This window comes from Ursus maritimus, unplaced genomic scaffold, assembly GCF_017311325.1.
Source record: "Ursus maritimus isolate PB19 unplaced genomic scaffold, ASM1731132v1 scaffold_13, whole genome shotgun sequence".
Lineage (NCBI taxonomy): Eukaryota > Metazoa > Chordata > Mammalia > Carnivora > Ursidae > Ursus > Ursus maritimus.
Window position 1 is genome coordinate 51748069 of NW_024423675.1, and position 13654 is coordinate 51761722.

At 34.6% G+C, this 13654-nt stretch overlaps 1 protein-coding gene across 1 annotated transcript in view; it reads left to right on the forward strand.

Moving 5' to 3' along the window:
• Window positions 1–13654, forward strand: part of ADGB (androglobin) — a 157959-nt gene that overhangs the window by 39950 nt on the left and 104355 nt on the right. Inside the window, exons 6-7 of the mRNA XM_008695018.2 lie at window positions 7029–7168; window positions 9659–9745. Of these exons, the coding sequence (XP_008693240.1) occupies window positions 7029–7168; window positions 9659–9745 (227 nt within the window). The remainder of the gene's footprint in view (window positions 1–7028; window positions 7169–9658; window positions 9746–13654) is intronic.

Sequence of the window (13654 nt, forward strand, 5' to 3'; positions counted from 1 at the left end):
TACTAAGGATTGTAGTATACCTGAAATCTGGGATTGTGCTGCGTCCAGCTTTGTTCTTCTTTCTCAATATTTCTTTGGCTATTTAGGGTCTTTTGTGGTTCCATACAAATTTTACCAGTATTTATTCTAGTTCTGTGAAAAGCGTTGTTGGTATTTTGATAGGGATTGCATTAAAGCTGTAGATTGCTTTGGGTAGCAAGGACATTTTAACAAAATTAATTCTTCTAATCCGTGAGCATGGAATATCTTTCCATTTGTTTGTGTCATCTTCCATTTCTTTCATCAGTGTCTTAGAGTTTTCAGAGTACAGGTCTTTCACCTCATTAAGTTTATTCCTAGGTATTTTATTCTTTTTCGTGTAGTTGTAAATGTAATTCTTGTCTTAATTTCTCTTTCTGCTACTTCATTATTAGTGTATAGAAACACACTGATTTTTATATATTAATTTTGTATCCTGCAAGTTTACTGAATTCATCTGTTACTCCTAATAGTTTTGTAGTAAAGTCTTTAGGATTTTCTATGTATAGTGTCATGTAATCTGCAAATACAACCTAAAGTTCTTTTTGTAAGGTAAATACACAAGTCAGATTACAATACTCTCCTGCTCCTCTATTTTGGTCTATTTTTTGAAATTGGAGTTGGACTCCTTGAAAGGATATAGAAAGTGATAACAGTGATAATAAATAGATAGATGCAATTTTTACAGGGCAGAAAACAAGGACTTTGCTGTCTTAGAGACTGCATTCATGTTATAGAGAGATGGTTTTCTGGCAGGTAGAAATTTGTTCTCTCTGGGCTAGGGGCAAAAATTTTTACCTGTTTCTACCTAATTCCCAGGTGGTAGGGCTAAGTCAACACCTGTGTGCATGATAGGTGTAGTAAAGAATTAGAGTAAATTCTTTCTGACAGGATAAACATTTTTTTTTCTTTTTTAAAATCCTTTTCTAGACATAAGCAATATAATTTTTGATTTTTTTCTAGTTCAGTATTTATATGTCTATCCTTCGCTTTTCACTTCAAATATTTAAGAAACATATTCATAACAATAAGTTCTGTTACCATCTACTGCTTGACACAGTGTAACGAGCTGGACACATCTCGGTTCTACATTATCTTCCTTGCCCTGTCACATCTCCTACGCTTTGAGTCCTCTTCCCCTTGCTGCTTGCTTATCTTTTTGTTACTGGACATCGATTTTCCTTCCCTGCTTTATTGCATATATATATTCTCCCCCTTTCCTGCTCTCCCTCCAACCATTTATCTTAATCATTCTTTGAAGCAAACCAACCTGTCAGAAATTCTCCGTGTGACATTTAAAGTGCAGATCTTTACACCAGCATATCATTTTCCCCATGAAAGTATTTCTATTATTTTCAGTTTGGATTCTAAGAACCTAGCATCAAGGTTCTTTGACATCAGTCAGACAAATATTTGTTGAGTAGCATTAAAAACTGTTATAGAACAGAGAAGTTCCTCTCTTCTTTCACCCGGAAGTGATATTACTGTTACTGGGGTCACCTGCAACCTTTCAGGTACTTTCCAATTCCAGCATTCCTCGCGCTCCTTGATAGAAGCAATTAAGTGGGCGCTTTCCACTCAAAACATGTAAATTGCTCTTGGCAACCTTGCTGTGAGTGTCCCAGCGCTTTCATCTGTCTCTGAATAAATAGGGAAAACACACACATTGGGACCAATAATTTTCTCCAGTTGCCATCCGTCTACTGATATAAAAAATGTATTAACTTTTGTTTCTCCTAGACCCTTACATTTTTTTAAGCACAAAATTATTGTTGAATTTGGAGTTTCTTAGATAGGGAGGTGCAGAAAACCACCAGCACTACCTTTTGTGCTTCCCCAGCCACATCCCAGACCCCCTGAGACGAGTCTCTGGCCAAATCCTGCACTCCAGCATTTGAAACAAACTCTCTCCCACCCAGTGACATTTTTGTTCTTTAAACTTGAACAACAGTGTTTTCAAGACATACCATGACAAATTATTCTTCTATCGTTAAATTATTTTTTCCAAAATAGAAATGTTTTTGTTATTTCATTATTATTAACATTATAAATGCTTTTAGTAAAACAAGTTCAAACATTATTAAAATGTTCAAAGTAGAGAATGAAAATTCATTATGATTCTGCCTACATAATCACAAAAATGATTTCTGTGTATCTTCCTAAACTTTTTTCTTATTAATATACGTAAACCTACTATATATAATTTATAGCAACAATGGGATCGTATGGTACTTCTGGTTCTGTAATGTATTTTTTCCCTAACTATGAGCATTATTTATGCTAATATATATTGATCTACCTTGTACTCCTTTGTTTGAATGTAACAATAATTATACATGTTTTGTTAATTTCATCTTGACATTTAGATTATGACCAGTGTTTTACCAATACAATTCTGTAAAATGGCATCTTTGTGTATATATCTTTGCCCGTTTATATGACTGTTTTTTCTGGGATTTCTACATGTGGAATTATTCAATTATATACAAACTCTTAATTTTTATAAGTATATCCAAGTTACTCTTACATTTTAATTTGTGTGCAATTTACATTTGATATAAATGGGATTTAAGTCTGTCATTTATTATTTGTATACTCTGTTACTTCTGTTATTTACTTATTTTTTTGTATCTGTTTCCCTTTTCCTGTCTATCTCTTGAGCATTCTTTGGGATTCCATTTTGAGTTATCTCCAGTGTTTTTGAGTATATTTCTATGAATTACTTTTTTTTCTAGTGGTTGCTCTAGGGATTAAAATATACATGCTTAGTTTATCACAGTCCAGTAATAGCATCATTTGCCACTTAGATTGGAATATAGATACTTTACCATCATTTGGGCCCCCTTATCCCCCTCCCTTTATAGCATAGCTGTGAAGATATTTTCTTTATACATATTCAGAACCTACTCATAAATGTTGCTTTTAAATGTCAAATATAATTTTTAAAGCTCAAAAGATGAAGAATACTTTATTGTATTTATCCATACAGATGTTTATATTTTTCTTTGCTCTTTCTTCATTCCTTATGTCCTAAGATTTCTTCCATTTCCTTTCCTTTTCTTTTTTTAAAGAATTTCCTTTCACCATCCTTTTGGGGGCCAATCTTCTGGTAATAAACTATCTTAACATTTTTTGTCTGAAAAAAATTTTTTTTAAAGGTTTATTTATTTCAGTGAGAGAGAGTGCAGGGGGGAGGGGCAGAGGAAGAAGGAAAGAGTCGAGCAGATTCCACACTGAACACAGCACGACTTGGGGCTCCATCTCACAACCCTGAGATCAGACCTGAGCTGAAACCAAGAGTCAGACTCTTAACCGACTGGGCCACCCAGGTGCCTCTTGTCTGAAAATGTTTTATTTCGCCCTTATTCCTAACAGACACGTTCATTGATAGAGTGCTGTGGGGTGGTAGGCCTTTTTTCTCAGCATTGACAGCTAGTTGGATGTTTCCTTCTGGCTTCTGTGGTTTCTGAAGAGTAATCCAGAGTCCTTTTCTCACTAGCTGTTTTAAAGGCTTATTTCTTTGTCTCAAATTTTCGGAAGTTTGAATTTGAGGTGTCTGGGTGTAGATTTCTTTAAGATTATCCTCTTTGGAATATTCTGAGCTTCTTGAAACTGTAGAGACATGTCTTATGACAAATTTGGAAAGTTCTCAGCCATTATTCATTTAAATATTTTTTCAGCCCCACATTCTTTTTTCCTCATTTTTGGGGACTCTGATGACATGCGTGTTATGTCTTCTTTCATTGTCTCACAGATCTTTGAGGTTCCTATCATTTAAAAATATCTACTTTTCCTTGTTCATAATTTCTATTGAACTAACTAATTTCTTTGCCATTTGCATCCTATTATCGATCTTTCCCTATGAAAGTTTTGTTTGCTTAAGTTCAAAATTTCTGATTATTTCCTCTTATATACTTTTTGTTTCTTTGCTGAGATATTCTATTTTTTATTTGTTTCAAGAGTATTCATAATTGCTTCCTGGAGCATTTTTATGACATCAGCTTTAAATTTCTTAACTAAAAATTCCAAATTCCCTGTCCTTTTGGCACTGTGGTCTCTTGACTGTATTTTCTCATTGAAATTTAGATTTTCCTGGTTTTTGCATGATGAGTAATTTTGGACAGTTTCCTGGACGTTTTTAGTGTTCTATTTTATGACTGTTTTCTACTTAAATTTTTTATTTTAGCACGTAGTCAACCTGTTTAGATTCAGAGTACACATCCTGGCTCACTTCTGTGGGCTGTGTTTCAAATGTTAATTTAGTTTATAAAGCCTGTGCAGTGCTACTTCGCTCTGCCTCTCTTGTTTGTTATCCAGATGATAAGACTCCATCCCACATCCTGAGCACTACCAGAGGAGGGGGAAGTGTTCCCACCTCATTCCTGCCTGGGTAGAGTGTGGAAGTAAGAGTTCCTCCAACTGGCTCTACTAATGCAGAAAGCACTTCCTCTTTACTGCAGGAGGAGGATGGAAGTCATAATTCTGCCCACTCACTCCACTGGGGAGAGAAACTGCCTTGTTTACTTCAGGACAGGCAAGGAAGTCAGAGTTCCACCTTCAGGCCCTGTGTGGGAGGGGCACGACTGTCACTGCGATGAAGGTGGGGGGGAGTGCAGTCGGGGTTCTATCCTATCTATATAATTATGCTCATTCAGGTATTTGCTCAAATCTCTGTCCCTGATCTTTTGTAATTGTGATTGATGCAATTAATTAAAAAGCATTTTTTATTCTCCCTTTAGCGTAGTCATAGGACGAAGAGGATATAAATTTATGTAGCTATTGAGTTATTTTGACCTAGAAATCAAGTGTGGGAGATATTAAAATTTGAACACGACTGCATTCTAAAGTAACTTGGTAACTTATATTAAAAAAGGAGACATCCTTCTTCATAAACATGCTAAGTAATTAAACATTTTGATAGTCATTTAAAATTATGTGGTGTTAACACAGTAAACTCAGTAAAAACTGCCCAATGTACCTCATTTACATGCAGTTAAAAAAAGTTGTAAAAATGTTTCAGTATTCTATGATAAGGACTCAAATAAATACATTCAATATTCTATGATGACTTCACATATATATAATATTTATATTATATAATATTTATATATATATATTTTAAAAGATTTTATTTATTTGAGAGAGAGAGAGTGAGCACGAGTGAGGTGGAGGGGCAGAGGGAGAGGGACAATCAGACTCCCCTCCGAGCAGAGAGCCCAACATGGGGCTCCATCCCAGGACCCTGAGATCATGACCTGAACTGAAGGCAGATCCTTGACTGACTGAACCACCCAGCTGCCCCTATGTATATATAATATTTAATTTCTTCATAAACTTTAAGAAGCAGCCCAACCAATGTATTAATATCAAAGAATTAAAAAAATTCTGAAGAAAATTCTTATTTCTAATTAAATTAAGTTTTAGATATGTAACACTGAACACTTATCCCGGTATATTTTTCGTAATAGCTTTTTTGAGATGCAATCACATATCATGCAGTTCATCTATTTATACTGTACAGTTCAATAGTATTTAGCAATCAAAGCATTCTCAACTGAAATATGTTATTGATCAGCTGGAAGCAGATGATATTCATTGAGCTGGTTTAACTTAAGTTCCTATGTTGACTTAAAACTTTTCCTTCATAGGGATCCAGTTGGTTCCTTCAAAATTTTTGTTGAAAATCAAAGTGTAGAAAGGGAACTGCTATTATTAGTTTTTTATTTTGCTAACATATATATAATGTAATATTTAGCATTTGACCGTTATAAATGTACAATTCAGAGGCATTACATAGTTTTACAAGGTTGTACAACCATCAAGACTGTATCTCCTTCTACAACTTTTTCATCATCCCAAACAGAAACTCTGTACCTATTAAACAGTAATTTTTCATCCCCCTCTTCTCGCCGTCCCTGGTAACCTCTATCATGCCTTTTGTCTCTGCAAATTTGTTTTTTACCAGATTATCACGTAAGTAGAAGTATACAATATTTGCCCTTTTGTGTCTGACTTATTTCACTGGGTATTCTTTTGGGTCTTATCATCTGAAATTAGAAGAGAGAGTGGCTAAACACCTGTGCTTTAACCCTGTCTTGCCCTACATCATCTCTTAGGGAAGAAAGAAAGACACACGACCACTAAAGAGGGCAATATGAGCTCAGAGTTACACATGCCATGCAAAGAAACCATGTTTCACCCCATTACTCCTATCTACTTGGGAAAACTAGACTGTTCTTTGAATCGTTAGTTCAGATGTTACCTTCTTGTGAAGATTTCCACAAGCAATATTTGTCACACCTTCTTTTCTGGCCCTAGAACACTTTGAACATGTTATGTCTGATATTGTTGGCATAAACGTCTTCCCTCACTAGACTGTAAGCGATGCAATGGTTTAGGGGATGTGTTTTGCAGATCTTTAGGTTCACAACGTTTGCATCACTGCTGAAAACATTTCTTGGGCAAAAGAATAAATCCATGGTAAGATTTCACATGTAAAACCAAAATTTAAAAAATATATAGTTTTTTGACTTTATAATCATTAATGTTATCATTTGTCTTAAACTTTTAGTTGTGAAGTAATATGTATACAGGAAAATATATCATGGTTTTATTAAATGAAGTATTAAATAACTTCATGTTAAGAATTAGATCTTTAATTAGGAGTAGAAGTAATCTGGTAATTGGAAGTTTAATTTCACTAGCAGGATAAACAATAATTACTTATATTTGGAGAATTGGTGTTACGACTATATTGAGTTATTTAATTATGGCCAAAGTTATCTATGGCTGTATAATGTTTGGGTTCTGCTATTTGCAACACTTTAATTTACTGCATTATGTAGGGTAAGGCACCCAAGAATGTGTTTACAAGACCTCAGAAATAGTGACACTGTCGGTATGTATAGATAGGGATGTGCTGATATTAAATAAAATAGTCAGTGGTGGACCATAATGGATGAGAGAAAATAATGTAAGTCACTGACGTGTTCCTTTCTTCTCCTGTTTAGGGTTGCTGGAGAAAGATAACTATTGATGACTTTCTGCCTTTTGATGAATACAACAATCTGTTGCTTCCAGCGACAACCTATGAATTTGAGCTCTGGCCAATGCTTCTGTGTAAAGCTATCATTAAGCTGGCAAATGTTGAGTATGTAGAAGGAAGAATGATCAATCGCTCACTTATATAAAAACAAAAAGACAGACAACAAACAGCTATACATCTATAACACATAGCTTTATTATTTTTAAATCAATTTAAATGAGTTTTCTTTCCAAATAATGTAAATATTGTAATATAAAAATGAACATGCCAAAACCACTAATTTGAAATATTGAGTTAGCCAGCAATAAGACAACATTCTCCCAAGAGAAAATACTCAAAAATTATTTTATATCCTAAGTTTTCTTACCATGAATGGCAAGTAATCATGAAAAATAATGTTTCAGGTTAGTGTGAGAAAGAAGTTGTTTTGTAGGGGGAAATATTGGTTCATCTAAATACCAAATAATATACCTTGGAATCCAGTTCAAGTTTTAGGTTCTGTAAGTGCAGCAATAATTTACTAATCTTGAAAACCTGAACTCTTCTGAAGGATGTCAGTATGTTCCTCATGTTTTTTGGTAACAATGATCCCTTAATACATTCGTGGTGAAAACTACTCACATTTGCTTCAATACCCTTGTGAAATCTGCTTGCGTCTTCTATTCCTGCATGTCTTGTGCATCAGTGTAAGTGAGACATGTCTGTCATGTTCATTCTCTTGGCTTCCACCTAGGTCAATCCATCCCCACCCCAGCCATGCAAAAATAGCTTAGATGCTTGAATTGCAAAGGCCTGGCAACTTCGTATCATTTCTCAGTGGGAGAATTCTCACATACACTTCACCAGCTTGAATTTGATACCTTTCACCCTCCTGCAGGGTGTGACAGCGTCTCCTTCCCAACGGAACACCCACACGCTCTAACAGAGACCACAAAGCTCAGCCTCCTCCCCTTTGGGAAGCAGAGGCTTATCCTTCAGAAGCCCACCCTGCTTTTTGTGGATTATCCTTTGGCTTCACTTCCTTTTTCTTTCCCAAGGCTACACAACAAAACCAGCCACTCCTATGGCCATCCTTGTCGTCTCTCTTTTCTCTCAACAACCCTTGATTTTCTGTTTGGAATTTGTTGCACCCAGCTCACAACTTTTAATTTCAATGATTTTTTGAAGAACTCAGCTCAGATCTTTTTAGGTAGCTGAATAGTACTAAGTATTCACTCTGGTGACAGCTATGTTTGTTTGTTTTGAAAGAAAATAATGTTCCTCATGTTCTTAATTCTCAGACCTAATGAAGTTCTGAGAATTGGAGCTGAATTAACATCAGTGAAGCGTTAAACTTGTGACCTGGAAATTGGAGTGGCATTTTGTCTTTCTTAAAGCTACAGTTCCATGGAATTTTATAGCAACCTAAGAAATAGGATTATTGTTATTTTAAAAAATAAATAAATCCGCAAGGAAATAAAGGACCAGACATTTCTGAAGCTTTCTAGTGGATACCTGTACTGTGTGGTACAATTTACATTTGTTTATACACTTTTCTCAGATTTATAGTATACAGCAATTATTTTCATATGAGTTTTAGCTTTCCACATTAAAAATTAACATGTAATAATTATGTCAACATCATTGTGAGCTATGCAAAGGACAGAACATTATCTTTATGAGGTTTACACAGTTGTTTCCTAAATTTGATTATCCACAGAGGAGCTTAGACTAAACTGTGAACTACCCCAAGAGATTTTTGTTATCTGTGACATATGTAGACACATCAAAATTCATAGTCTATAAACAACAAACCAGTGCAAGTTTATAAGTGATAGAACATGTGACTAAGATAGTAAGATTTCTTTCTGAAAAAGGACACGTACGGTCAATCCCATCAATCTCCCCTGTTGGTACCTGGTGGACTGAAGATGTGACCCCTGGCCACAATGGGGGTACAGCATTTATGTGTGTTAATGTAAATAGACTAATCACTTCAGAAAACAGAAGGACTAAAATGGGAAGAATGATATTTGGTCATTCATAATCTCATTCGACTTTATGCTATGGTGGCAGATCTACTCTTTTATATGACAGAAGATGTTTCTAGTCTCTCTGAAATTATCTAAGGATTTAATTAGGGATATCTGATGTCCATCTTGACCTGCCATGTATGAGACTGATTTAATACACAGCCTCATAGGTGTCTTAGGATAATAACTGAAATAAGAAAGATAAAAGATACTGTTCTATTTTTTAAAGAACATGTTAGTATTTTGAATATATAAAATATATATCATCTAAATTTACATATTTTATAATACATATGTGAATATGTTTTGTCTATATGACATGAATATTAATTTATATCTTTTAAAAATAAGGCTTTAGCATGTTTTTAAATAAACACGAAATTTTATCTTCGGATCTCTTTAAACGCTTTAACAAAACAAATCATCTGGCAGTTGGAAGAGTATTTTCTTGTATTCTAATATGGAACCACTATGACCCCTACATTTTTATTGCGATACCACTGTTTACTGAAGATTCCCAGTCCTTATATACCTGTCTGTTTTCAAACGTGGCTAACTATACTATTGTGCATTTCCTTCTCAGCATCCATATAGCAGAGAGGAGAGAACTAGGAGAGTTCACGGTTATCCATGCACTTACAGGATGGTTACCAGAAGTGATCTCTCTCCAGTAGGTTTTAACATTAAGTTCTTCATATATGTTTTTTCTTTCTCCCCTGGGAATGTTTCTTGAACTAAAACATTCTTAATCTTTAAGAAAATTTCAAGAAATGACACATTTTACAAAATATTTGTGAAAATAGTATTTTATAGTATCCTATAAAATTCCTTTAGAATTTCAGGATACATTCTGTTTCCTTAAGAAGACTGTGAATTTAATCTTTAAATATCTGAATTACAAATATGAAAACAATGTTAATTCTTTATTATGGTAAAATATTTACATGCGTCCCTTTACACCTGTTCAGCTACTATGCTTATTCAATACGGAAATATAAAGGCAACTTTTAATTAACTGAACATATTAGGAAATAACTAATAATAGTGAAACACCTATTAGGCATTACGCACATTAATATATTATTTCTAATTAAAAACCACAGTCCTGAAGATATTGTTTAGTCATTCATATGACCTCATCAGCTCGGTATGTGTCCTTACAAATGAGGAAACCGAAGCCCAGAGTGGTTTGGTTTTTATAGAAAGATCAAATCCATAACACAGTTATCAATTTGGATCATCTCTGATCTTTGATTCGTATTAGAAAGCTACCATTCTCAAAAGGTCCACATTAGAGGAGATTAAATTCAGTCCCCAGTAACTTGGATTCTACCATCTGAAACATCATTTCAGCAGGATAAACTAGCTGTTTTTTGGTTGAAATAAACATATATACAGGGGGAAAAAAATGGAAGAGTAGACCCCTTCCTCAAGGGACAGCTTTCCTGTAGGGAGAGGTGATCCTATGTTTTTATTTTAGGCAAAGGTCTAGATAGGTCTTCTCATGGAAAATCCTTTTCTGATATCTAAGAGAAGAGAATATTTCTTGAAACACTATGGGCAATGTTAGTGGAGGGAAGTAGAGGCAGAATGAAATTTAAAACTATGCACTTTTCTAAATTTTTATCTTTAGCGTTGAAGGAATGCTTATAATTTTGTCTTAATTTTTCCCGTGTGATAGTGAGTAGAGATAGCGGAGACAGGAAATCCTCAGAAGTCCATTGAAAGGTGGTGAAGAAATAGGAAGTCAAAATAAATAAGACTAGAAAATTAGTCAATTAGAAATTGTGAATTGTCTCTTACCAGAATCATACTCTGATCATACATGAAAATTGAAAAGTGTTCATAGACTACCTTAAAATTAATAATAAAAATTTTGAGCAGTTTTAGATGTTCAATTTGCATGAATTTATGGTTGCTTATGAAGTTTCTATGAAAATGATGTAAGGGGGGAAACCTTGAGCTTTGGCTAGATTTGTGTTCTGACACTTCAGTTTCAAGCTGTGCGAATTTTGTAACGTAACTTCTCTGGGCTCCAATTTCTTCATATGAAAAATGGGGATAAAATGACCTATTCTATATGGTGGTTGTTGTTGTTGTTATTGTTGTTGTTCCAAAGTAAGTGAGTAAGTGATAGAAAAAGTAGCTACTGTACTGTAGAGTCATAATTACTATAAGTTTCTTTCCCTCTCTAGTGAATGTCACTAGATTATTTAATATTATCTAGACGTATGTATGATAATTAGTAATCAGCCTTTGAAAATGGGGAAAATTCTAAAGAAGAATAAGTGAGACTGAGCCGAACATTCAAATTTATCAATTTTCTCCTAAATACAACTAAAGAGTAAAAAATACATGCTTTGATCTATGTATGTCATGATTTGTAGAGTTTTTTTCCTAGGAACATTCTGCCACATTATTCATATAATTTTAAATTACAATTATACTGTAAAATTACAAAATTAATTTATGCATGCCTATGTAATATTAAATGAAAAGGATGTCATGAAATAGTATATAGATGATTGTCAAGAAACGTTCAAGTTGAAGTATGTAATCAATCGCCGTCTAGCCAAGGCTGCAGGGGGTCAAGGGGGCTTCACGGAGGGTGTTCTGACTTGTTCTGAACCTTTACTATTGACTGGGTTTGTTTGAAGGAAAGGAAGGAGAGGGCCAGTGAAGCAGGAAAACAATATTCTCAGAGCCACAAGTATGTTCAGGAGTGGGACGTTTCTGTTGCCAGGAAGGTTTAGAATGTGAAGAGAAAGCCTCTGAGGGACCTACAGTAGTGTTCATGGTTTACAGGATCAAGGAGAACTAGAGTGCTGAAGTTCCAAACTCATGTTGACGATTAGAACGTTTTTTCCATGTGAAAATCAGTTAGGACAAAAGTGTTCTGTGGCATCGCCAACAGACACCTTCCCTTCCATGCTCCTGTGGGAGTACCAAAGGGAAGCACTGGTCTATGTGCAATTATTGACCTCACCTCTCAGGTTTTCCTTCAATTAATGCAGTTTTTCCATTTAAAAGGGAAAAAAAGGGCTTTGACTCTCCATATAATAGAAACACAATCAATGATATATCTGTGTGATACAAGAAGTCAATTTCAAACGAAATAATTCGTTTCTAGGCACAGTTCTCTAATGTTGGAGTAGTTCATCTGGAATAGAGCAGTTGGTCACTTCGCTTTTTAAAACTGAAATATAATTGACGTACGATATCCTATTAGTTTCAGGCATACATCATGGTGATTCAACATTTGTATATGTTACTGAAGGATCCCATGATGTCTAGTTACCATCTGTTACAATATAGTGATGACAATATTATTGACTATATTCTCTATGCTGTATGTTGCATCACCGTGAGTTATTTATTTTATAACTGGGAAATTTGTACCTCTAATCCCTTCCCCTATTTCACTCCACCCCTAATGCCTCCCCCTGTAATCGCCAACTGTTTATTTCCTGTACCTATATGTCTGTTTCTGTTTTCTTTTGTTTGTTTTGTCTTTTACATTCTACATATAATGAAATCATGTGGCATTTGGCTTTCTCTGTCTGACTTTTTAGTCTAGCATTATACCCTCTAGATCCATCCATGTTGTCACAAATGGAAAGATTTCTATCTTTTTCTATGGCTGAGTAATTTTCATATATTCATACTCATTCATACTCAATATACATATATATGTATAATATGCCACACCTTCCTTATCCATATCTTGGCTCTTGTAAATAATGTTGCAGTAAACACAGGTGGGCACATATCTCTTCATATTGGCATTTTCCTTTTACTCAGATAACCCAGAATTGGAATTGCTGGATCATATGGAAGTTCTTTTTCAATTTTTTTGAAGAACCTCCATACTGTTTTCCATAGTGACTGCACCAATTTGTAATTCCACCAACAGTGCATAAAGGTTTCTTTTTCCACTTCTTTGCCATACTTGTTATTTCTTGTTTTGTGTTTTTTTTCTTTTGATAACAGCCATGAGGTGAAATCTCATTGTGGTTTTGATTTGTATTTCCCTGATGATTGGTGATGTTGAATATCTCTTCATGTACCTTTGCTTATCTGTAGGGTTTTTTTTTTTTTTTTGAAAATTGTCTATTCAGATCCTTTACCCATTTATTAGTTGGAGAGTTTGGGTTTTTTTGTTTTGTTTTGTTTGCTATTGAGTTGTATGAGTACTTCATGTATTTTTTAATTCCCTATCAGATATATGATTTGCTAATATTTTCTTTCATTCAGTAGGTTGCCTTTTCATTTTGTTGATGTTTTCTTTTGCGATGCAGAAGCTTTTTAGCGTGATATAGCCCTACTTTTTATTCCTGCATTTGTTGCCCTTGCCTTTGAAGTCAAATCCAAAACAAACAAACAAACAAACAAAAAACAGTATCGAGACCAACGTCAAGAAGCCTATGTTTTCTGTAGGAGTTTTATGGTAGAACCACATAATACCATGCATTCAACTCTTTAATCCATTATGAGCTGATTTTTGTGGATAGTGTAAGATAACGGTCTGGTTTCATTCTTTTGCATGTGGCTGTCCAGTTCTTCCACCACCATTTCTTGA